This window comes from Chiloscyllium punctatum, chromosome 10 (assembly GCF_047496795.1).
Source record: "Chiloscyllium punctatum isolate Juve2018m chromosome 10, sChiPun1.3, whole genome shotgun sequence".
In the NCBI taxonomy this organism is placed as follows: Eukaryota; Metazoa; Chordata; class Chondrichthyes; order Orectolobiformes; family Hemiscylliidae; genus Chiloscyllium; species Chiloscyllium punctatum.
Window position 1 is genome coordinate 99,856,909 of NC_092748.1, and position 25,720 is coordinate 99,882,628.

Genomic DNA, 25,720 nt, shown 5'->3' on the forward strand with positions numbered 1-25,720 from the left:
GCCGAATAAAAGATTGGAAGTTGATGGGATGAGATGAAATAAAATGGGAGGACTCTCCTGTGAAATGTTAATGCTGCGGTTGAGCAGGATGGTCTGCTTTCTTTGCTGTGAAGTTTAAGGAATTGGAACCATCTCAGGCTCATTTGGATAAAGAGAATTAAGCAGAATAGTTCAAATAAGGAAACACGCAAGGAAAGGGAGCAATGTTCCTAGGTCCACCTCTGAAACCATACTGAATGCTCTGAGGTATAAACTTCTGTTATCCTGGAAGGTGATATGTGGAACAACAGAGTCTAAATTTTTAATTAATTCACATGATGTGGGTATCACTGGCTAGACCGGCATTTACTGCTCAGAGGGCAATTAAGAGTCAACCACAATGCTGTGCGTCTGGAGTCACATGTAGGCCCGATCATGTAAGGATAGCAGTTTCATTCCCTGAAGAACATTAGTGAGCCAGATAGGTACTTCCCAACAATCGACATGATTTTCTGGTCATTATTAGGCTTTTAGAATTCTTTTATTGAATTCACATTCGACCATCTGCCATGGCAGGATTCAAACCCGGGTCCCCAGAGCATTACCTGGGTCTCTTTGAATGAGGTTGAGTACCAGAGGATGCAGATTTAAAATGATTGGCAAAATGATCAAAGGTATCTGAGGAAATACCTTTTTTATGGAATGAGTGGCTAAGATCTGAGTGCACAGTCTGTGTACATGATAGAGCAGATTCAATCATGACTTTCAAAAGGGTATAGGGCAAACAATGCAACTTGCAATGGCCATGGGGAAAGGTTGGGCAAGTGAGTCTTGCAGAGAGCTGACATGGGTTCAATGGCCTCCTTAGGTGCTGTAATCACTCCATGATTCAATATGAGATCTTGTGATGTGCACACCGAACCGACAGCTACTGCCTCACTGTGCCCTGACTGCTTTCCAGCACTTGGATCAGGCTTTACTCACATGCACCAGTTGTTCCTGAGTGTCGTACTCTTTGTTGCACCCTTCCCAATGACACACGGTCTCGTAAATGACCTCTGGCTCCTGTTTGCAATCATCTTTATCCAAGTCGTCCTTCACCTCTGTCAGCCCTGCCAGCCGATCCTGAGCAATTGTATAAATAAAGGAAAGGAAGAGTGGAAATTGAGATGTCATAATGTTAAATGCAACAGTTCTTGTAACAGTCCTGCATTCCTCTGATCCACTGATGTTCTGATGGATATAAGTTCAATGAATTAACCATCTTAGACATTTAGATACCCTGCACAAATGAAATCAACTCGAGAAATGATTTATTGAACTTCTTTTACCCTCTTTGAAGTTTTTTTTTATTGTCTTAATATATTTTCCTTCGTACGAGTCATATGAAGAGATAAGAATGTTGCTAGGCAACAGTTCTGTGAACAACTATTAAGAGGCAACACAGATGGTCAAAAGCACAACTTTGGCTAAGTTCACACTGTATTCTGCACAGGGATACTATAATTTAAGTCTCAACTTTTCTACCCTTCCCATTCTTCTCATCACCTTTTCTCCTCACTACCCCTGATCCTCGCTAGAAGTGTGAATTCTCATTCTTAAGGAAAATTCCAGATCAGAACAATAAAAACTGGATCCGTCGTGGGTTTGATTTAGAAGAGGACTGATAGGAACAGACATGATATTAAAATATTAAATACTTCAATAGCCAGAATTCTGATAAAGTGTGAAAATCTGGATGCGGGTTGCGTACACTAGACAGAATTAAGGGTAACAAGAGTGGGCCCTGCAACAGGAACACTACAGCCAAGACCTGACTTTACAAAGGCATGAAGGAAAATAAGAATCAGACAACAGAATAAAGATACTAACTACACTCCATCTCAGAGAAACAGAAATAAAACCCTCTGAATGAAGTCAAAACCCGCATTGAGTGCACAAGCAATTTGTTTGCACTAATGAACGTACTTTACCGATCAGATATTAATTCCTTTCAGATGGCAATTGTGTGTTTTTTTAAAAATTGTCTCATTAGCATCTGCCCACGTCGCAGCTGGAGATGCTTTTAGGTCATGCGCTTGCTGCTGTTGACGCTCTCTAAACTTAAAACTCGTGAGATGTGGCTCCTGCCCCGAACGTGCTGACTACAGCATGTTTATCTTTCTCTGATATGCTATCTTCATCAATTTTCCTGGCCCCAGATGATTATAAACATAGCCGTCCCCATGCATCATGCCGAAGTCTGACTGGGGCTGCCTCTGGACTAAAGCAGAACAAGGAATTAGTCAAAGCTGGTGCTGTCCCAGTGACAGCAAGGTATTGTATATTTCATTAAAATGTAGTACAGGGACACTTCTTGTAGTTTAGAGTTACAATAAAAAATGGTTTAAAAAGAAAGGAGATAAATTGCTCTTGCTGCTAATTCTCACACATCAGAATGGAAAGAAGACCAGGAACTAAAGGCTTCACTGTATCAAATCTTCGTCTCTTTGACCAGTGACAGAGAGATTGCAGTGCAGTACTTTATAACTCTGAGGTAATAACCCATTAGTAACTCTCCATTACACAGCAGACAGCTCCTGGTGTTGCACTGAGGAAAGAGTCTGGGACTCAACCTGACATTATAACGGCTGGTGTCACCATTCATCTTTTCTCATACAGAATCCTGCACAAGTACAAGGAGCTGCAAGATAGTCCAACACTGGAGGCATTACTAGGATCTGAGTTAATGAGCATTTGTAGCTGAACAGTTGTATTAAAGGAAAGTGTAAGGTGTCTATTCGCACATAGTATTGTCTTTCTGTCACAAACCAGCCACATTTTAATTTTTGTATCTCAACTGAAGTTTTCCTTGAATGCGAATAAATTCCATGATCACACTTTCTGCAGGTCAAAGAAAATGACATTTTAACTACTTAATCCCAGAAAACATTTTACTTTTATTCCAGTAGCAGTATGGCTAATCGTATTTTTCAACAGTTTATTTTGAAATGAAAGACTTTTTTTTTGCACGAGGAACAGTGTTAGGCCATTTAGCCCATTGAGCCTGTTCTACCATTCAATGAGATCCTGGTTGATCTGCTGATCATTTTACAAAGTTAAAAATCACACAACACCAGGCTACAGTCCAATAGGTTTATATGGAAGCACTAGCGTTTGGAGCGCTGCTCCTTCATCAGGTAGCGGTCTCCACAGGTAGCTGTCTTCACAGCTCCCTGATGAAGGGGCAGCACTCCACAAGCTAGTGCTTCCAAATAAACCTGTCGGGCTACAACCTGGCACTGTGTGATTTTTAACTTTGTCCACACCAATTCAACACCAACTCCTCTACATCATGGTGATCATTTTACAGGCATTAAAGGGGCAAAATAATTGATAAGACATTAACTCTCTCCAAAAAGACAGGTATGGGTAAAAAGAGAAATAATGTGTTGGGGATGGTAGGATTGGGGAGGAAGAATGTGATGACAACATCAACACCGTCACGTTATGTAATACAAGTTGTGTGAACATTTTCCCAAACTGAAGATAATGCTACAAGTCAATGGATCCTGTGTTGTCACTTGCATGTGACTTTACATTATTTCCTATGCTGATTTAGAAACTGCCATGAACATCAACATTTATGTCGGGATATGGACCCAGGCCAGACAGAAGGGATTAGTTTAATTTGGTGTCATGTTTGGCACAGCATCATGAGCTGAAGGGCTCGTTCCTGCGCTGTGCTATTCTATGTTCTATTATCAAGCATCACATTTATCACTGATGTACCTTTTCAAGTGTGGCAGACAATTCAGGGTTCGGTATTGTAGTGGTTGCACTGCTAGATCTGTGCTCAGAAGACCCTCAGCACTCATCCAGAGACGGCAGGCTGTTTGAACTTGGATTCAGTTTTAACAAACGGGAAATAAATAGCCAGTATCAGGAAAGGCAGGCGTGAACTTGTTGAATTATTTCACTCTGGTGGAGAGACCAAAACTAGGGGTCTTAACTACATGACAGTCACTCATAAATCTAACAGTGAATTCAGGAAGAACGCCTTTACTCAGAGAGTGATCAGAATGTGAAATGAGGTGGATTGAGGGGAATAGATTGATGCATTTAAAGAGCCTAGGTAAATGTGAGGGAGGAAGGCAATAGAAAGATATGCTGATAGGATTGGGTGAAGTAATTTAAGAGAGAGTCATGAGAAGCATGAACACCAGCAGGTGGACTATATAACCTGTTTTCATGTTGTGTCCTGGCTGACTCATATTAACTTTGCTCAGGTTTTACTAAACGGCAGAAAAATACACAGGTTCTTATTCGCTCACCTCAGTGTTTGGAGAGATAGCCCGGGGTCCCTCCACCTCAGTTTTAACCTTGGTGCGTTTGTTGATCATTGGATCAACAGTGCTGCTCACAGCAGACTCACCACTCAGCTTGCTCTACAGAATAAAAACCAAGCCTTGGTTAGAAGAAAGAATTCAACCCAACAGTGCAAACATATGAACACAGCCAAGTCTGCTCTCTTTAAGGTTATCCTCTTTATTTCAGTGTCGTGTTTCCCAAATCATTTTCTTTTTAGTATTATCTTTTTTCTAGATAAGGTCAAAACATAAATGGGTCTTTACTGATAATGGAGGGGATGTGGAGTTGCAGGTGAAGAGGCAGTGGATGACATACTTAGCATTTGAAGATTTACCAATGTTAGGGGCTGGATGATGGTGGTATGAGGTACAAAGCAGGTTAGAAGTAGAACAGAAGACCTAATGCTCAACTTGTCATTTTATCCTCTCCGTAAAACTTGAAGACCACTCCTAACACGACCTGTGACTTTTCCATTTCCTACACCAGCCAACCTCGTGGGCTCCCTGAGTGAACATTAACCCAGCGTTAAATAGAGTCAAAGTCATGAGACATTTTCCACATTCACGGAGAACTGTGTTGAGGCAGTCAGTGGAAAAAAGGCAAATATCAGTTTGTACTAGTTTGGAGTCCAGCTTCCCTGAGGTCATAGCACAATGTGCGAACCCATATTCCCACGCCGTCGCATTCCTCTCTCACCCTTTGCATTGAAAGATGCCGCCCACAGCACCACAACAAGAATCCTGTCCTTACCTGGGATGTTTCAGATGAGGCATTATTGACCTGACTGGGTGGCAAAACAGCCGAGGTACTGGACATGTGCTGTCGTGGAGCGAACGTTGGTGATGGCTGTATAAGGGGCGGAGTGTGGCCGAATGCTGAGTTCAGGCTGCGTTGCTGGTTCAGTATCTGTTGGTGCATTTGGAATGTCACTGGGTTGATGGGGTGAGGAAAACTGAACGCTGGGCTGAAATCAAACAGTATCAGAATTTGAAAAAAGATTCAGATTTCTTTTGTTTAAATAAACATTGGAACACGCAGCACTATAAACACTGCAAGCAACCAAGAATAATATGCTGCAAAAAAAGGGTCAGTCTTCTCTTAAGGAAATTCCATCACCTCCTTTGGTTTCCAGTTGACCTTAAAATACCTTAAAGTGTCAAACAGATTTAATCAGCAATTTCAATGATATCTGCTCTGGTTAATCAACCAATTTCTTTTTCAAGAAACAATCTTGGATTATCTTTTTATCCTTTCATTAACAGTTTTCGGACCCAGACTTTTAGAAACCCCATATACACTTTTTTGTGGCAAAATAGACTCAGGTGGACTTCAATGTTGACAATAGGTTTTTGCAGAGCCTAGTGACAGACTCGTGTCTCCACAGTTGGGGAAGAGCCACTAGAATTAGGCATCTAACTGGCCAAGATGTGCCCTCTGAGTGTTCGGACCTGAGGGTGGGCAGGCCCATTGACCTCCTCCCACAACACTCCACTGGCCCCCCAACACCTCTCCCATCTCTCTATTGCTCATTCTAGTCACAAGTGATTAGAATGGATGGCTTTGAGGTATGTAGGGAAGAGGTCTGGGGAATACTGGAAAGGGTGAAAATAGATAAGTCCCTTTGGCCTGATGGCATTTATCCTAGGATCCTCTGGGAAGCTAGGGAGGACATAGCGGAGCCATTGGCCTTGATTTTTATGTCGTCGTTGTCTACAGGAATAGTGCTAGAAGACTGGAGGATAGCGAATGTGGTCCCCTTGTTCAAGAAGGGGAGTAGGGACAGCCCGAGTAACTATAGGCCAGTGAGTCTCACTTCTGTTGTGGGCAAAGTCTTAGAGAGAATTGTAAGGGATAGGATTTATGAACATCTGGATAGGAATAATGTGATCAAGGATAGTCAGCATGGTTTTGTGAAGGGCAGGTCGTGCCTCACAAACCTTATTGAGTTCTTTGAGAAGGTGACCAAGGAAGTGGACGAGGGTAAAGCAGTAGATGTGGTGTATATGGATTTTAGCAAGGCGTTCGATAAGGTACCCCATGGTAGGCTACTGCAAAAATTACGGAGGTATGGCATTGAGGGTGCATTAGAGGTTTGGATTAGGAATTGGCTGGCTGGAAGGAGACAGAGGGTAGTAGTTGATGGTAAAGGTTCATCTTGGAGTGCAGTTACTAGCGGTGTTCCGCAAGGATCTGTTTTGGGACCATTGCTGTTTGTCATTTTTATAAATGACCTGGAGGAGGGGTTTGAAGGCTGGGTGAGCAAGTTTGCGGATGATACAAAAGTCGGTGGAGTGGTGGACAGCGAAGAAGGATGTGGCAGGTTACAGCGGGATATAGATAAGTTGCAGAGCTGGGCAGAAAGGTGGCAAATGGAGTTCAATGTAGCTAAGTGTGAAGTCATTCACTTTGGTAGGAGTAACAAGAAGATGGATTACTGGGCTAATGGTAGGCTACTTGGTAGTGTGGATGAGCAGAGGGATCTTGGTGTCCATGTACACAGATCTCTGAAGGTTGCCACCCAGGTAAATAGTGCTGTGAAGAAGGCATATGGCGTACTGGGCTTTATTTGTAGAGGAATTGAGTTCCGGAGTCCTGAGGTCATGTTGCAGTTGTATAAGACTCTGGTGCAGCCTTATCTGGAGTATTGTGTACAGTTTTGGTCGCCATACTATAGGAAGGATGTGGAGGCACTGGAACGGGTGCAGAGGAGGTTTACCAGGATGTTGCCTGGCATGGTAGGAAGATCGTATGAGGAAAGGCTGAGGCACTTGGGGCTGTTCTCATTGGAGAAAAGAAGGTTTAGGGGATATTTGATAGAGGTGTACAAGATGATTAGGGGTTTAGATAGGGTTGACAGTGAGAACCTTTTTCCGCGTATGGAGTCAGCTGTTTCTAGGGGACACAGCTTTAAATTAAGGGGAGGTTGGTATAGGACAGATGTTAGGGGTAGATTCTTTACTCAGTGGGTTGTGAGTTCATGGAATGCCCTGCCAGTATCAGTGGTGGACTCTCCCTCTTTATGGTCATTCAAGCGGGCATTGGATAAGCATATGGAGGTTATTGGGCTAGTGTAGGTTAGGTAGGCTTCGGTTGGTGCAACATCGAGGGCCGAAGGGCCTGTACTGCACTGTATTTTTCTATGTTCTATGTTCTATCTCCCTCCAAACACAGAGTTGCTGTCCATTTAGCTCCTTACTATCTACAAAGCTTGGAAGGTCACTTACCAAGTGGAGGCCACAGGGGAGTGAGGGCGGGAGATCATTACTGAACTGGGCAGGGGGAATGGTCGGAAGAAAGGGCAGCACACAGCCTCTCAGCAGGTACACACCCCAGCTCTTTCATTGGTTGCCGGCTGCCTTAATCATGCCTTGAGTGTGTTTGAGTGAGGAAACCCAGGCTTGTGTTTCAGGCTCCTGTGTGGTAACTCCCCCACCTGCTGTGGTTGGAACATCAGCATTGTTGGAATCAGGCAGGGAGGTAGTGGAATCTTCTCCTGTACACCTCCCATGTGATTAAACGCCCCCGTTGACTCCAAACTCGCCGATGGGCAAGTAGTAAATTGTGCCTATGATTTCAGTTGCCCATGACCTAGGCCCAATAAAGGACAGTCAAATAAAGGAGACTCAAATCAGTGTCAATACAGTTGTTGGGATATTTATTCTGAATTTTTTAATACAAATATGGAAGTATGATTCTTTGAAAGTACATTTATTCTCACGATTCAACCTTCTGCAACTTGGTTTTTGAAATAGTGGAAGTTTGTTATGCTAGAAAGGACCTGTTGCTGTTTTGTTGACTAAATGCTTAAAGAATTTGGATCAAACATTACTCCCCATGACTTGAGCAGAAACATCAGTCGGACTTATAAACAAACGGGTTAGTTTCTCTGTCAACCTGAGCCAGGAATTTAAACGTTCGCATCTAATGTGGCCTATTATATGGTGAAATACAATGAGCGAGACAACTGCAAAGTGTGGATCTCTGTCAGCTCAACGATCTGAATCGCTGGACATTCCTAATAACTCAATTACATACCAGCTTAATATACATCCAAGAAAGTTCAGGGCCATTGGGAAAGAACTGCACATTGAACTTACGACCCCTGCTAATCAGCACTTGCCAGTCAGCCATCCAATACGCTGACTTTAATTATGGAAGTGCTGCTGAGAGCTGTGTCTGACTGGAATGCAGACAGCATGACAATCACTCACCAAGACTTGAAGGCCATGCACGAATTACCCCACAGACAAACCGTCTAGCCTCAATTAGAATTGGTCAACAGGTAAAGCAGGGCCTCCTCGGCAAAGTGAATGCCTCACCTGATAGCACCAGCTGACAGATGCCCGTATGAACCACTGGCTGCGGAGCTACTTCGGGAGTTGTTGATGTAGGCCACCAGAGAGTTGGGGGATGTCCTGATCATAGTCTGCAGGTCGATGCTGGCGTCAGACAGCGGCGAGATAGACAGGGCCCGCTTTCTGCTCATTCTTGCAGCTGGCCGAGGACTCGAGAATCTTGAGACTGAGAAACAGACAGTGGACAACTTCAGTGACAGGCTGAAAAAAAAACTGAAGTGTTTATCAACTGTGACACCTTGTTTCATAAATCAGAACTTTAATCATTTTTCTCAGTATAATTGGCAACCAGAGGTTATTCCAGTTTTGTCAAATGTTGACATGTCGTCCAAGACACACACAGTGAGCTTAAAAGAAATTAAACTGTTTAATTTCAGAAGGGTGAATGCTTCCTTCTAAATCTTTGGTACAGAGCACATTGGACCGGAGTCATTTTTTTTGTACTTTTACATACTAATTACACTGCACTTGATCCATGTGATGTGCATGAATTCTTAAAAGAGAGACAAGGGAACACCAGCAATTAAGCATGCCGCTCTGCCATTTTTTGAGCATCGAAAGCAAAACTCTGTGATTGATACAATTAAATATACTGACCAAAATACTGTTCAGCAAACACCCAATATTAGGGTTGCCAACTCTAGCCTGGTGCATTCCTGGAAATTTGATCATGTGCCACTCAATTAGCTATGACACTCAATCACATCGCTCTGCTATCCAGATTATTCAGCAGATATTGCACCATCTGATGTCTACACACTGCTTGCCAAAGTTATGGCATATCTTTTTTCTGGCATATAGCTTTGTCAGGTGAATAAAAATTAGAACAGTTCAAGGTTAACTTATTTTGAATTAAAAACAATAAGCGGAAAGTTTCTATTTTATATTAATTACAGTTAGTAACATTCAAATCTGCTCCACTGATTCAAGAAAAACATCATTGATATAAATAGCTCAGAATTAAAGATTTTGTGCTACTTTCTGACAATATACAACACACAGCAGGTTATAAAAATAATATGTATAAATCAAAATGAAACAAACTCCAACAGCCTATTTCTGAAAGCTAGTTTCAGTGAAGTGAGCACTATCCTTAGAGAAAAGCTTTAACATATCTTTTCGAGGAATAAAGCACTTAATGCAGCAACCCTTATTACAACAGACACAAGTGCTCCCTCCCTTCAGTTTATTCACCCGTTCCTCCTTTCTAGAGTTTTGGTTTTCGTCTCGCTCCTTTCCCAATTTTATTTTTCTCTCTTTCTTTCCTTTTCCTCCGTTTCCCCAAAGATGTGCAGGTGAGGTGAACTGGTTTGGATGGGATTCTCTTTGGAGGGTCGATTTGGACTTGTTGGACTGAAGGGCCTGTTTCCACACTATAGGGATTCTATGATTTCTCTCACTTTCCTTCCCTCTCTCTTTTTCACAGTTTGCTCCAGTGTTTGTTGTTCCTACATTATTTCCATCTGCCAGACTGTGTAGCAAACACAGGCAGAAATTCATGGAGAAACTCGGTTGATCTAGCAGCATCTATGCAGAGAGAAAACAGTCACCCTTCCTCAGTATTTCTAGAGTCAACTTAAAATGTTAACTTTATTTCTCTCTCTCCACATATGCTGAGTTTCTTCAGCATTTTTGGTAAGTTTTTTTCAGATATCTAACATCCTGAGTTCTTTGTCTTACATCAGATTGTGTTGTTCTCTCCTATGCTCTCACATACTGCAACCTTCGCTTTTTCCCTCCTATTATTTCTCTTCACCTCCCCCAAGTTGTCCACTGAATTTCCTAATTAGCTCCAATTGTGCCATCCACACATCCAATAACTTCCAAATATGACAGGACTGGCAAGGCTTAGACAACATGGCTACATCTACAGGGCATTGTACATTTGAGAACTGCACATATGAGCAGTGGTTCCAGGGAGTTGCCAATTGTATTCAATTTGTGTGTTGCAAATAGTGGTAACATTTAAAAGTGCTGATGGGTAGGTTTTAGATACCATTAACAGATTAAAAGCACCCCTTTGGCTGCAAGAGGTAAGTTTCATACTGGCTGCACATGAAGGTCACTCTTTTCAGGCGATCTCTGTATCAACAGTAAACCCTCGGTATGTGTGAAATTGCTGAAGTTGCTCTGCAGGAAGCAATGGGCAAGTGTTTAACTCGCTAAGAAAAATTTGCTTACACAAAGTCATCAGCCCAATATTTATACAAAAAATATAAGACGTAGGAGCTGAAGTAGGTCACTCAATGAGGTAGGTCGTGGCTGCTTTGATAATCCTCAACTCCACTTTTCTGTCTTTTTCCCATAACTCTTGATTATCTTCATGGTTAGGAATCAGTCTATGCCAGGCTAACTGTGCTCAGCAATATGATAGAAACTTAACTAAGTGTAACAGCAATTCTTTGTCAGGCATGCATGTTTGAACATTTACCAGTACCTGTCATGATAGCTGTCTGTGTGCAAGGGCTGGAACTGAATATGACACTGAAATGGACACCCTGTACTATACAGAGAATAACCTGACCTGGGTTGGGGCAAGGTGATATAACACATTGAATCTAAAGTTGTTAAAGTGCAAAAGGAGGCCATTCAGCCCATCGGGTCTGCAGTGGCTGTTTGTCTGAACGATCCACTCAGTGCCAAATACAGTAGTGGTAAGAGGAAGCTTGCAATGAAGCCAGTCAAATCTTTGTGAAAATTAGATCTGTGAATTCAAATCTGATTCTCTCATCCTCAGATGTCGAGGTCTTGAAGATTTTTTTTCAACAAATTCAATGTAATTCTTGTATTTGCTGTTTGAATCCTTTTGGAAATCTGAACAGCTCAGTTGGACTGGGTGTTTCTGCCTGTCTCTGAGAAACACAGTAGAGTCATACAGGAAACAAACCCTTCAGTCCAACTCATCCGTGCCGACCTGATACCCCAGTCTGATCCAGTCCCATTTGCCTCGAAACCCTTTCACTTCATGTACCCATCCGGATGCTATTTAAATATTATAATTGTACCTACTTCCACCACTTCATCTGACAGATTGATCCATCCATGCACCACCCTCTGCACGAAAACCTTGCCCCTCATGTCCCTGTTAAATCTCTCCTCTCTCACCTTAAACCTATAGCCTCTAGTTTTGGGCTCCCCGACTGGAGGAACTTTCCAAGATGCAGCACATTGTTCTGATATGAAAATATTTCTTAATCCACATGCAAAAATATAATGGATTATGCACTTTGTATCAATTGCTTCTGTATTGTTCATGAGATAGCATTTGCGATATTCCTCTGCTGTTTATTGCAGGAATTAATCAATTTATTTCAAATTCATTAACACCACCAGCAAGGCAGTCTGTAGAGTATCGCAGAGCCTTCCATTAGTGAAACAAATTTCACAGCTCACCCTATTTTTAAGGATAAGATCTCACTGACTTGCCTGATATATCAAGAATTTTCAATTGATTCTTGTTTTTAAACACAATCAGAGATGAGCAGCAAATCTGGTTCTTAAATATGTCTGAAGTATTTGAAGTGTTACTGTGAAATAAAACACTTGGCAAACATTTTATTGTTTGGCTTGTGAGAGATGCCATATTATACCACCTCAAAGTTTTGCCCAAATGTCACAATGCATTGCAACACTTTCAAGAACTGTAATCCGTGTTTATAAGCAAACCAGTGTAAGGATTAGTCGAACATTTCCAATGAAAATAATGCTCTTGCAATTCACAGGATGAAACAATACCAATGGATCTTATTTCCATTAAAGGAGCTCATTCAATTTTCTTTCATTTGTGCATAGGTCGTAGCCTTGGCTAACTGCTCTTGAGAAGGTGCTAGTAATGACTGCCTTCTTGAACCACTGCAGTCCTTGGTGAGTCGGGATACCTATAATTCCATTAGATAGGGAGCTCCAGGATTTTGACCCGCAATGCAGAAGGAATATCGATATACTTCCAAGTCAGGATTGTGTGTGATTAGGAGGGGTATTTGCAGATGGAGATATTCCCCTGTATCTTGCAGCCCCACTCCTTCCCAATTCCCATATCGCTGCGTATATTTCCTTTCCAAGTATATATCCAAACTTCGACTGAAAACTACTACTGAGTCTTTGTCCATCGCCCTTTCAGGCAGTGCTTCCTGATTGCACCAACTTTCCGCTTAAAGGAAAACAACTCCCCTCATTTCCCTTCTGGTGCTTTCGCCAATCAATAGAAAATTACACTTAAATAGTTAAGTATGCAGCAGAACTAAGCTGCTAGGATGCAGTGTGCTGAAATACCAGGGATTGTGGGAACGACCAGATTATTACTGTTTCGAAATAAATAGAAAGTCTGAAAATGTGTATAAGAGAAACACACAAGCTTTATATTACCTCAATTTGCATTCCCACAGTCCCCTGCTTTCTATGGGCTTGGAGATGCAAGTTAGATTTGGCAGTCGTATTTATCTCTGTTATCCCCTCACCTCAGGGGACCTGTGTTTATTAATGTGCCACTTCCCATGATAAATTACTAAATAGAAAGAAAAGCCTTGTACTCATTTCTCCCCCCATTTCCCGTGATTTATGTCTATGATGACTGCTCAGACATTGGCCCCCATTAATTTGCAGGCATTGGTGTGACGTCCACTACCAGCTCAAGTTTATTGGTGTGTCTGCTGGTCGGCTGAGCAAATGTAAACCTAATCTGTAAAGCTCTGTTGAAGAATGTCATGTTTAGTAGACTGGTCTGGGACCTTTCCAATACATAACGAGTAACAGGCATTTCATTTCTGTCTCTTCTAATTTCGGTCTTTGGGGCCTCTGAAAGTCTCAAGCCATTACAGTGCAGAGACTTTAAATACTACGTCTATTCAGACAGGAGGACAAGGAACCGTAGTTTATGAAAGGAGAACTGCGAGAGCTGGAATTCTGACATGCGGAATACTAGAGATTCACAGCAAATCAGTCCAAGAGGAAGTTAGGTTAACTTCTTGGGTGGGACCTCCTGTTGAAGCCCATAACATTCATAAAGGTGTTTAGCTATTTGTTGATATTGTCAAGTTTTAATGGTCAGGAGGTCCTTGTGGCTCAGTGAGTAGCATCCCTACCTCTGAGCCAGAAACTCCAGGTTTGGGCCCCATGCCTTGGCTCAACGGTCAGAGAAGGTGTGCTTGTAGTCTGGTCAGACAGGCTGATTATCAGTCTGTAAATTCTGTCTACAACAAGCAGTAAGAGTAGGAGGGTCTCCTGTTTCACCACGTTTGATAGAGAGTAGCGACAGATACAAGCAAGTGCTATTCTTTATTTATTCATGTAATATCGATGCCACTGGCTGGGCCAGTATTTATTGTCCATCCCTTGTACCCCTTGAGAAGCTGGTGGTCAGCTGCCTTCTTTAAACTCTGCAGACCATTTTTCTGCCTCTTGCAGAGCGCTTTCTCCTCTCAATGGATAATGAGTCTGTGGAATTCTTCACTACAGACAGCTGTTGGGGCTGAGTCATTAAATATAGGAGCATTGTCAATAGGGAAAGAAGTAGGTCATTGGAGCTTGCTCCGCTGTTCAATATGATCATGGCTCATCATCTGACTCAGTACTTGTTCCTGCTTTCCCCCCTTAAGCATATTCAAGTCTGAGGAAATCAGATTTTTAATCAGTAGGGGAATCGAGGGTTAAGGGGTAAAAAAAGGGAACTAGAGTCAAGTTTGAAGTTCAGCTATGATTGTGTTAAATGGTAGAGGAGACTCAATGGGCTAAAAAGCCTACTTCTGCTGAGTTATCCAATAGTCTTATACATCACAAGATGTGGGAAGCTCCGAAGTCAAGTTATGCTTGTCATTTAAAGGATTGGAGGAAGAGAAAAACGTGGTGATGGTGGGGGAGTGGTCATATAGGTGAGAGGGGGTAGGTTCAAAACTGAGATGTGGTGCAACTACTGCTCTCAGAGAGTTGTGAATCTGTGGAACTCAGAGTCCCAGAGTGCAGTGAAGACAGAATCAATTAAGAGATTCAAGAAAGAAATAGAAATGTATCTGAGGAAAGGGGGTTAAAGGGCCTTGGAGAGCAGGCAGGAAAGTGAAGTTGAGACCAGGATAAGATCAGCTATGATCATGTGAATGGCAGCATGGGCTCAAGGGGCTGAACTGCGTGCTCCCATTCCTAATCCCTATGTTCCCGACAGTGGATGGGAATTTGCCTGGGCCAGAATTTGATGGAAGCCCAAGACTGGCTTGAAATGGACGTCAGGCCTCATTGCAATGATCAGTAGCTGGCTGTCATGCCCTGACAAACGGTTGGGATTTTGGCAGGGTCAGGCTGCCTGTCCGGTTGCAAGTGGCCTCAGGTGAATCTTGGGGAAGGTAAAGGACGTGTGGAGTGTGTGTGTGTGTGTGTGTGTGTGTGTGTGGGGGGGAGTACATATGTGTGGCTGTGGCTGTCAGCGGCCTTAAAGAGGTGGGAAGTCCAGCTCACAAGGAAAGCGCAGCAGGCACATGGTTCTAAACACAGAAACACCAAAAACTGGAGCAGGAGAAGGCCAGTTCCACACCCCCATCCCTCAACACCAGAATGTCCTTCTTCAGATGGCAAAGGCAGCAGTAGGAGAATGGCCTTCAGTCAGTAAGCCATGAGAGAGGAGACCGAGTTCCATTCCTCAGCTTGTGTCATTAAGGGCCATTTCCATTGCAGTCTGAATCACATCATTGCGATTAACGTGGTGGTCACACGGAGCGGTGGGAATGGGGATAGACTGAAGGGAAGTGGGACCTGCCCAACTGAAATTCAGGAGTGTGGGTCTGTCTTTTCCCATCTCTAACTTGGAGAATTCTGTGTCCAGCCAGTTATCAGCCAGGCGCAGCTCAGCATAAGCTGGAGCACAATGTAGTCTGGACCATTCTTGTCTTCGCAGTATAAATGATCCAGGCAGTGTCAAAAACCAGTAAATGAATGGAAGATGGAAGTAATACAATCCAGAGGCAGAATCTGATGGACTCAGGCAAAAAGAGGGAGAATCTCAGTTCGCAATCGGATAAAAGGTTTTATTCACTCCACCCCAGCAGCAAGTCTCAGCAGAACAGAGTTATAAGATAGCGAAAACAACTGGAAAGAAGTGTTCCCTGCTACCTGTGGTTATAAGTCATTCTCAAGTGATTAGGAGCTGGGTGGAAGGAAGCAACAGCTCCATTTACACATGTCAGCCACCCCTGATTCGACTAAAGTTCGCACCTAATCCTGATTGGAGGGATTTGGGATTAGGATCCCAGCCAGCCTCTGCAGCTGGTACAGCTGGCCAGGGGCTGCTGGATGTGCCCTGATGGGTAGGCGCACATTTGCGTGGTCTCAGACGAGCGCCGTCAGATTCTTCACAACATGTTTTGTGTCTCCATGGGTTCGTCTGCCCTGCTCCGCTTTCCTTTCAGAAACTGCAGGTGGTTCATATTCCACTCTGCACCTTCTCACTTCTAATGCTTTCCCTAAAATTTACTGACACAACAGCTTTCCTTCTCCATTACGTTATCTGTTTTGAGGGGGAGGGGTGCAGGAGATAAGATAGAGAGAGGGAGAGAATGAATGGGAAAGGGGGCATGCCCTTCCCTTCACTCCTGAACTGTCATTTATCTTTCTGGAAATTCTGTATTGCCTGTCTACTCTTGGGCACTGAAAATATTTTGCACAGATTGGCTTCAGACAAGTTGGATTGCAAGTAGGAAAAGAATCTGCCGTGTTGACAGAGAAGCTTTGGAAGTCACTCAAAAAGCAGTCAGAATGTGGTGAAAAGCCAAAACACACACATGTGCAAACACCGCAGTAAACTGAAAAATCCAGGCACATGTTTACCTATATCATCTGCTTTTGCTTGCACTTTTCGACTTGAGAAATCGAATCTAGAAAATAATTTGCTTTGATAACATTCTAATATCTACTGACAACATCTGCACAATTAAATTGCACAAACTGAAGCAAACTTTTCTGGGGATTAAGTAAATACCCATTAAATATTTAAAACATTGCACAGCTTCTGAACACTCAGGACTCTTGAATCTATGGGTGTTAAGATAAAATATCTTAAGATTAAAACATGCGCTGATGCAATTCAGAAAAAATAAACTGGGAGAGAGAAGTGTATTCCTCGCTTGGTGATGAGATTTTGTCACAAAATGGTGACGTGATCACATATCAGGATACCAGATCAGCACTTTTTATATGTGGCGTAAACACTCACACTTTCACAGTAATTAATATCATAGAGAGAGAGGCAGGGAAGGAACGTAGGATAGAGCTATGAACACATTTACAATGTGACAATATAGGAGGTAAAAACAATGACTGCAGATGCTGGAAAGCAAATACTGGATTAGTGGTGCTGGAAGAGCACAGCAGTTCAGGCAGCATCCAACGAGCAATGTGACAATATAGCCAAGTGTTCATAAGCTCAAAGCTTGAATAGTTGAAAGTGATCTTCTAATTTATATCTCAGCCATGGAATGTCCATTGGGAATCTTTTGACTAATGTTGAAGCTTTATATTAAATGCATTATTCTAATATCAGGCTGCTAATACCTCTATAAATGTGTGCACATGTGTGTGTAACTCTGTCAAAGTGCCACCACAATTATACAGGAGGATTCGGATTTGCAGTCATGTTCCTGTTGCTTTGCTGGGGGTTGTTCTGCAGTTCGTTCACAGAATCTGCAGACCCAATTGGTATATATTAAAGATTAGATTGTACAAGGCTCCACTCTCGAAGGGAACATTCATTGAAGAACTGAGAAGTTAGTAGAAGTGAATTGCAATGTTTCAGAAAGTTTTAGTCATTAGAACTTTTCCGTGAAGAATTGAGAGAGCTATGAGTCAGGAAAGGTAATCTCTGAACCACGTTCTCTAAATTGTCGAGCTGTTGTTTGAGGCTCTGCACTGGGAATGGAGCTTAGCAAAGTTTACTAATGTAGCTAACGTTTCCATAGTTCAACAAAGACACTTGCTTTCATACTGGCTTGACTGGTGCTCGACACAGTCCTGCAATGTCAGGCTGAGGTTTGCTGTCTCTGTAGCCCCTACCTAGGATTAATTCTCCCTATCACACTGGTCTTTAGGACACTTTGCTATCCAGTTGGCGGCAGTGGAAACCTTGGGCTCAATCACCTTGATAAAGTGAAAAGCAATAAATTCTAGAAATAGGAAATCAGCTCAACAGCGCTGAATTACTTCTGAAGGCCAGTCAGCATTTGGAAGAGAAAGGACAACTTTATGTTTGGGTTGCATTCCAATGAAAGGCCTTACTCATACATGAAACACACATCTTTTCTTTTTTCTGATGTTAATGGTGCTACCGCATGAGCAGTTTTCGTATTGTTTTCAATACATCATTCTTATTTGAAACACACAATATATGGATTCAGTGCTGTTGTGCAATTCACACTTAACCTGCAAACATAGATCCACAGTACAGACTAGTTTGGATTAACTGTCTGGATTCACACTGCATTCCTAAACTATAAGCTTACAACGCAGACCCAGAGAATAGACTTACACCACAGACTCACAATTGGGACCCAAAATACAGACTTGTATTATAGGGTCACAATATAGATCCACAGTATAGATTTACAACACAGGCTCACAATAAAGATCCACAGTACAATTTACACAACATACTCACAATATAGGCCAAAACTACAGACATAGCCTACAGACTCAAAACATGAACCTAAATACAACAATCACAATAAAGACTGTAGTGTAAAACTTTGTCGTTGGTGATGATACAAGAGGAGCACTATTCATTGGTTGCCTGTTACTTGCAATCCCTAAAATTCAATTCTACTGCAGACAACAGAATTAACTATTAGGGGTCAGTTAGCTCAACTGTCTGGGAAGCTGGTTTGTAATATCATGTAACACCAATTCAGTGAGTGTGATACCTGCATCAGCCAAGGTCACCATAAAGGCTCTATCTTCTCAATCTCCCCCCACCCCCTCACCTGAGGCATGGTGACCCTCAGGTTAAACTCACCAGCAGCCCACTGGGACTATGATGATTTATAACAGCGAGCAATCCAATAATTTTGCAAGACAAATTTTTACCCCTTTAAAACGCTTAACAAGTTCAACTGCAGGAATCTTAAAAATGGAGAAAGAAAGGACTCACAGCAAATGAAATAATATATATTTATGGTAATCAAGTCAACTTTTGAAATGGTTCTAAGTTTGTTTGTTTAAACACAGATCTGTAGCTATTCTGGTTCATAAAACCACATATCAAGTGTTGCAGATACATTCAGACTCAGGTTGACTTCCCTTTATAAGTAGAATTGGGCTGTTAGAATCCGGTAAAAGTTTTCAAAACTTCACTATATTGTCACATCTCTGATTTCAAAAGTGTTTGACAAGAGTTAGCCAATTATTAAGTTTTCAGGGATATTTGCAGAAGCTCTCTGAAGTCAAATGACTATAAGATGACCCAAATTTGGGATTTTTCTTTTAAAAGGATGCAATCTCATTGACTCATTGAAAACATTACATTTGATCTTTGCAGAATTTGGACTTGAACATTTTGAAACATCAGCCGATTGCTTGTGAAATGCAATGAGATGGATCGCAGGTGCTTTTTAACTTTGCACTTTGACCTGAGCTACACAGTGCTCCCAGCAAGGATGTTGCCTGACCTGCTGTGCTTTTCCAGCACCACTCTGATCGAAACTCCCACATGGAGGTCAGTCCACTGCCTGGTCTCTTTAGAGCCAGTTGACAATTAATTGGTCAGATTGCATGCTTGGACTTCACACAGATTCCTTGTTAACAACAGGCCTGATATAGGGGCATATACTCTTTTGGAACTGGTATGCCCTAGCCACTGCACAGCATAGTGTGTTAAAGGTCCATTGAGGGTAATGTGCCCACATAGACAGACAACATAGCACTAAACTCCCAACTTCTGTAGTTCAGAAAGGCTAACAAACAATACATCTGCGCAGTTGGATGAACTGATGAGGAAAAAAACAACACCCATTTGTTGTTTATGGTTTCTGACAAAATAGACTGTTCAAAAAGCTGAGATGAAGTTACTTCTGATCAGACTAGTTCCTGGAAGAGGGACTGATGCAATCCAGATGCCTCGAAAACATAAAGAGCAAAGAGCACATATTATTTTAAAGAGGCAAGCACTTTATTGTTTGAATGCCCAAGGAATACATTAGTTGCTTGATAATTATCTGTGTGGGGAGACTGGGTTTACAGCAGAACTCCCCTTTGCGAAAGGGTAATGTAATGATCTTGAAGCTCTAGCCTGTGTGGGAGAAAGAAAGTTGTCTCAGGAGTGGGTGAAAGTTTAACCTACACTGTTATAAATAAGTGAATAAGGTGCATTCAATGCACATAACATGCACACTTTCTCAGCACTTCTCCACCACTACCCTGTATGCTACATTCCGCGATGATTTATTATTTGACCCAGTCACCTACATCAATTGTCACTTAGCAGCATCTCAGTTAGACCAGTCGATAACGCAATAAACAGCTGCTGATTGGGAAAAGCCAAAATCTGACCAGGGTGAAGCAAAATAACATTTACTCATCTCGTTTCATGTGGTGATTTCTCCCGCCACAGTCTCCTAACACCACAAAGCTCACTTCTACCTCCTTCCCCTAATCGACAAACAGGACCACCCGGGCACACCCATCGTTTCAGCTCCTGCTCTGGGAACTCATCTCTTTCTACTTCGACTCAAATGTTTTTTCCCCCTTGTCCAGTCCCTTGCCATTTACATCTGCAATTCCTCTGGTCTTTATGTCAGTTTCAGAATTCCCCGTTTACATCAATTTGCAGCCCCCCCCCCCGCCCCCCCTCCACCCCGGATGGTCACAGGGCTCTCTGCTTCTTCCTGGACAAAAGGCCTGAATCGTTCTCACCCTCCTCCTCCTGGGTGAACTTGTCCTCACCCTGAACAAGTTCTCCTTTAACTTCTCTCATTTTCTTCAGGTCAGAGGGGTGGCTGTGGGTATCTGCATGGGCCTCAGTTATGCTTGTCTCTTTGCAAGGTACATAGAACATTCCTTGTTCCAGTCCTATCCCAGACCTCACCCACAACTCTTTCTCTGGTACATCAATGATAATACCAAAACCATTTCCCTCTCTTGTTTGGAATTGGAGAAGTTAATCAGTTTCACTTCCAATTTCCACCCCACTCTCACCTTCACCTGGTCTATCCGTGATTCCTCCCTTCAATTCCTGAACATCTCTGTTTCTATTTCTGGGGATAGGCTGGTCACCCTTATCCACTACAAACCCACTAAATCCCACAGTTACCTTGACTGTACATCCTCACACCCTGCTTCCATTCTCCCAGTTCCTTCATCTCTGATGCATCTGTTCCGATGATGCCAATTTGACAACGGGCCCTCTTAAATGTCCACCTTCTTCCTCAACCGAGAATTTCCCACCACCATGGTTGATAGGTCGAACACAACTGAGGGCCCTATCTCCCGCACTTTGGCCCTCACCCCCTCTTTTCTCTCCTGCAATAGTGTTCCCCTTGTCCTTACCTATCATTTCACCAGCATCCACATCCAGAGGATCATTAGCTTGCATTCTGCCACCTCCAGCGAGATGCCACCACCAGACACATGTTCCCCTCCCCTCCCTTGTCAACCTTCTACAGGGACCGTTCCCTCCGGGACACCCTGGTCCAAACCTCCTTCACTCTCAACACCTTGCCACGCCCCTATGGCACCTTCCCATGCAACCGCAGCAGGTGTAACACCTGTCCATTTACCACCTCCCTCCTCACTATCAAAGGTCCAAACATCCAGGTAAAGCAGTGGTTTACCTGTACGTTGCTCAATCTCATCTCCCATACTTGGTGCTCAAAACATGGTCTGCTCTACAGTGAGGAGACAAAATGCAGACTGGATGACTGCTTTACAGAACACCCGTGTTCTATCCACTAAAAAGACCCTGAGCTTCCAGTTACCTGCCATGTCAACACACCCCACTGTGTTCCCTGGCCAGCATCTGTCTCAGGCTTGCTGCAGTGCTCCAGCAAAGCTCAGCTCAAGATGGAAGGACAGAATCTCATTTTCCACTGCAACCTTTGGGACTCAATATTGAGTTCAGTAATTTTAGGGTCTAAGCAACTTTTCCCACATCTTTTCCTCAAGCCCCATACACCAGATTTTCTCGTCACATGGGCTGCTGCCACAAACAACACATTGTCAGCCACTAATGGTCTAGCAACTATTCTTTCTTAGACGATGACCTTTATCCATTCCTTCGTCTGCCCAACTGTTTTTCTCTCTCTTTCTCTCTCTCTCTCTATCTGGGCTTCATCAGCATCTATCGTTTACTCCTAACCCCCTCCCCCACCCCATTTTCAGCATATATACCAACTTTTTCCTTGCGAAAATCAGTTTTGAAAAGGGGTCGCTGCATCCGAAATGTTAACTCTGCTTTCTCTCCACAGATGCTGCCAGACCTGCTGAGTTTTTCTAAAAGGTTCTGTTTGCGTTTAAAATTTTGCTTGCATTGTTTCTGACATCCCATCTCCAGTTCTATAGTGATGGTGTGATGGTAGGAACGGATACACAAATCTGTCACAGCAAGCTGAAATTTACACACTGACATGGTAACACAAGTTCCACTGATGTCAGAGAAGGCAAAGAACTATCAGATCACAGGAAGAGCATGAAGACTGTAAGTTGAAGCCACTGTCAGCACTGAATTCAGAGTTTTTTGTCAAGGAAGTGAGAGCAAGCTGCAACAATTGGCCTCAGGGTGCCTCTGAGGTAAAAAATAATTCTCACTCTGTTTGGAGTGAGTGAACGAATGAATGAATGAGATTGCATGTGAGTAAATGGGCATGAGTCAACCTTCAGCATCAGTACATAATCATATTTTAACCGATTTCAGGTCCTTTGTCTCCACTATTCTTAGACATCCATTCCATTCATTGAACATGTTCTTTTGTGAATAAGGATTTCCTAATGTTGTTCTCAAGGAATGGCAGGGCACAGTGAGTACCACTTATCTCTCTGAACCAGAATGAGTTGCACTTCAGGGTTGGATGGCCAAAGAAGGTGTATTCATTTCACAACCAAAGTGGTTTGTGTATCAATCTGTAAATCATTCCAACTGCTTGCCACTGGCAGACCGGAAGAGAGATTCCTGATGGAAGGAAAGTTTGGGACCTCTATCATATTTTCAAACTGTAGCATGCAAGTCGGTGTTTACATCGCTACAGCAACACTCTGAATGAACTGTAACAGAACACCAACAATATAATTAAGTTCGCCCTTGATATATGTTGTCACAGCCCAGTTCATAGTTGTATGCTAGATTTCCTTTGTTATTATTTAAAGGTGGAAAATCAAAGCTTCTCCACCCTTTTCTCATAACTCAATCTCTTCATGATCAATCAATTTTGAAGCTCTTCCATGCACTATGTGTTTTATGTTTCACTGATCAGTTTTAGTTTCTAGTTCAGCACTGAGCGTATTTGTTGGTTGTCCTAGACTTGCTGGCACTGTTACAAACCAAGATTAGGTCGGTGTGGACTTGTTGGGCCGAAGGACCTGTTTCCACACTGTAAGTAATCTAATTATTACTAATACTGCTGAATGCCTTATAAAGCTCCCCCCTTAAAACTTTCAATGTGAGCAACAAAGGTTGCATTAGGAGCTCGAGGCGACTCTTTGGAATTCTTTCTCATCTGATGAAGTACACTGAGACTCATCCCTGTCCTTTTCCAGAACAATGTGACTCAGATCGGGGATTAATGATAATGCTGATTGTGGTTAAAAATGTGACTTCATTCTGTAACTATTTCATAGATGATCGCAGCTTCAAAGAGCCTATTTTTTCATAAACTGGAACTCAAAATGTACTGGGAATTGTGAAGCTGGAGAGTCAGTTATACCAGTTGAAGTCAACACAGCACTGTGCAAACAAAAATAGTCTCACACCTCATGGACAGAATGTTGTGGAGGCGTTGGAGGTCTAAACTGCCAGCTGAAGAGTTGGTTAAAGTCCCCAGGCATCTCTTTTTAGGGAACTGGTCTCAGGGCAGTGCTGGGGGTGTCAAACCCTTGGCTGACCACATTAAGAAAGTGGGAACAGGGTATTGTGTTGGATGACTAGTCGTGATCGTAATGAATGGCAGAACAGATTGGAAGGGCCAAATGACCCACCTCTGCTCCTATTTTCTGTTTTTATTCAGCAGAAGGGCAGCACAGTGCCAGGGTCCCAGGTTCAATTTCAGCCTTGGGCGACTGTCTGTGGAGTTTGCACATTCCCCCTGTGTCTGTGTGGGTTTCCTCCGAGTGCTCCGGTTTCCTCCCACAGTCCAAAGATGTGCAGGTTAGGTGAATTGGCCTTAGGGTTAGGTGCATTAGTCAGAGGGAAATAGGTCTGGGTGGGTTACTTTTTGGATGGTCGATGTAGACTTGTTGGGCCGAATGGCCTCTTTCTACACTGTAGGGAATCTAATCTCAGAAATGGCAGGGAGAGTCTCTCATCCATTCCATCTTTTCCTGATGCCAAGTCCACTCAGCCGGAATGAAGTGCCTGTGAATGAGGGGCATCTAGATGCCACCCATGCCTGACATTGAGTTAGTAAGAGTGGTGGGTCGATGAGTCCTTAACTGGCTATTCATTGGGGACTTAAGGTCCTCAATTGGTGATAGTGTGGGAAAAACATCCAGGGATCGCCTCTTGCCATCTCAGTCAGGATAGAGGTGACACACATGAGCAGGTTTCCCAGCTGCTACCCGTCTGTTGAATGATGTCGCGCTAAGACCAGATTTACCGGACAAGGGCTCAAGATTCCATCCCATGGCTTCGGGCGTTGCCCTGAATTAAACAGTCCATGTAAAACGGCTTGGCCTTAAGCTGCTGCTGTGAAAGCAAAGTGGAGGGTGACGGTATTAGGCTGGAAGGTGTTTGAAAAACATGTGCTGGCACAGGCCCAGTGGCTTAAGTGGCCAATCCTTCTATGTTGCAGTTTCGTTGATTCTCAGACACAAACTGAGTGTTTACACTCAACCATTTCACACGAGGACCTGAGCTAAACCAATGCCAAGCAGTGAACATGCCATCCATTTCCAGTTCAACTAGTTTTGTTCCACTGTCTCAATAATTATCAGAACTGAAAGTAGATCATTAAGAATTAAAGCTGTGGATTTTTCTGCACTCTCTATGTCGTGTACAGCAGAATGCTCTGTTTCTGTTTAGTGTGTGTAGCAGAAGCGACCAAGACAAACAAATCAACGAGCATGTATCATTTCCCCACCTACCTCCAACATTGTCAAGTTTTCAGTCATTGGACAGCATCCTCTCCTTGTTCCACCCATTATATTGTCATTGTCAAGAAGTCTCTCACTTGTCTCAATCAGATCACTCTACCCCATATCAAGCAAGAACATTTATAAATATTTAAAAAGGTAGAAAGAGAGAGAGAGAGAGAGAGATCTAGGCTCTAGAGAGAATGAAGCTCGGTAATTATAATAGGAACCCAGGAAATGGCAGAGGGGTTTAGCAGATATTTTGCAACTTTCTTCATGGTGGTAAATTCTACTAGCATTCCAAAACGCTAAAGAATCATTTGGCAAAAGGAGTAGAAAAAATAAATGCAATTGCTGTCACTAGAAATAAAAATACTCGGCAAACTAATGGGGTTAAAGACCAATGAGACCCCTAGACCTGATGGGCTGCATCCGATGATAGTAAAAGAAATAGCTACAGAGGTAGTGAATGCACTGGTAGTAATTATCGGAGAACCCTTATGTTCTGGTTAAGTCCCAGTGGACTGGAAACTGTCAATGTAATGCCTTCATTCAAAAAGGCAAGGAGATGAAATTTTAAGTCAGTTAGCTTAACATCTCTTACTGGGCATATGTTAGTATCTATCATAGCAGAGCATTTAGAAATACATCAAAGGGTCCAACATGGAAGAAGACAGAGGGTAGTAGTTGATGGCAAAGGTTCATCTTGGAGTGCCGTCACTAGCGGTGTTCCGCAAGGATCTGTATAAGACTCTGGTGCGGCCGCATCTGGAATATTGTGTGCAGTTTTG

General features: G+C 42.9%; 1 protein-coding gene across 8 annotated transcripts in view; it reads right to left on the reverse strand.

Annotated features, from left to right (window-relative positions):
- gli2a (GLI family zinc finger 2a) overlaps positions 1-25,720 on the reverse strand; it is a 400,256-nt gene that overhangs the window by 57,625 nt on the left and 316,911 nt on the right. For all 8 annotated transcript variants that reach the window (XM_072579873.1, XM_072579871.1, XM_072579867.1 and 5 more), the window contains 4 exons: positions 8,649-8,850; positions 5,080-5,293; positions 4,293-4,406; positions 964-1,104 (listed from right to left, as the gene is read on the reverse strand). In XM_072579873.1, the coding sequence (XP_072435974.1) occupies positions 964-1,104; positions 4,293-4,406; positions 5,080-5,293; positions 8,649-8,850 (671 nt within the window). The remainder of the gene's footprint in view (positions 1-963; positions 1,105-4,292; positions 4,407-5,079; positions 5,294-8,648; positions 8,851-25,720) is intronic.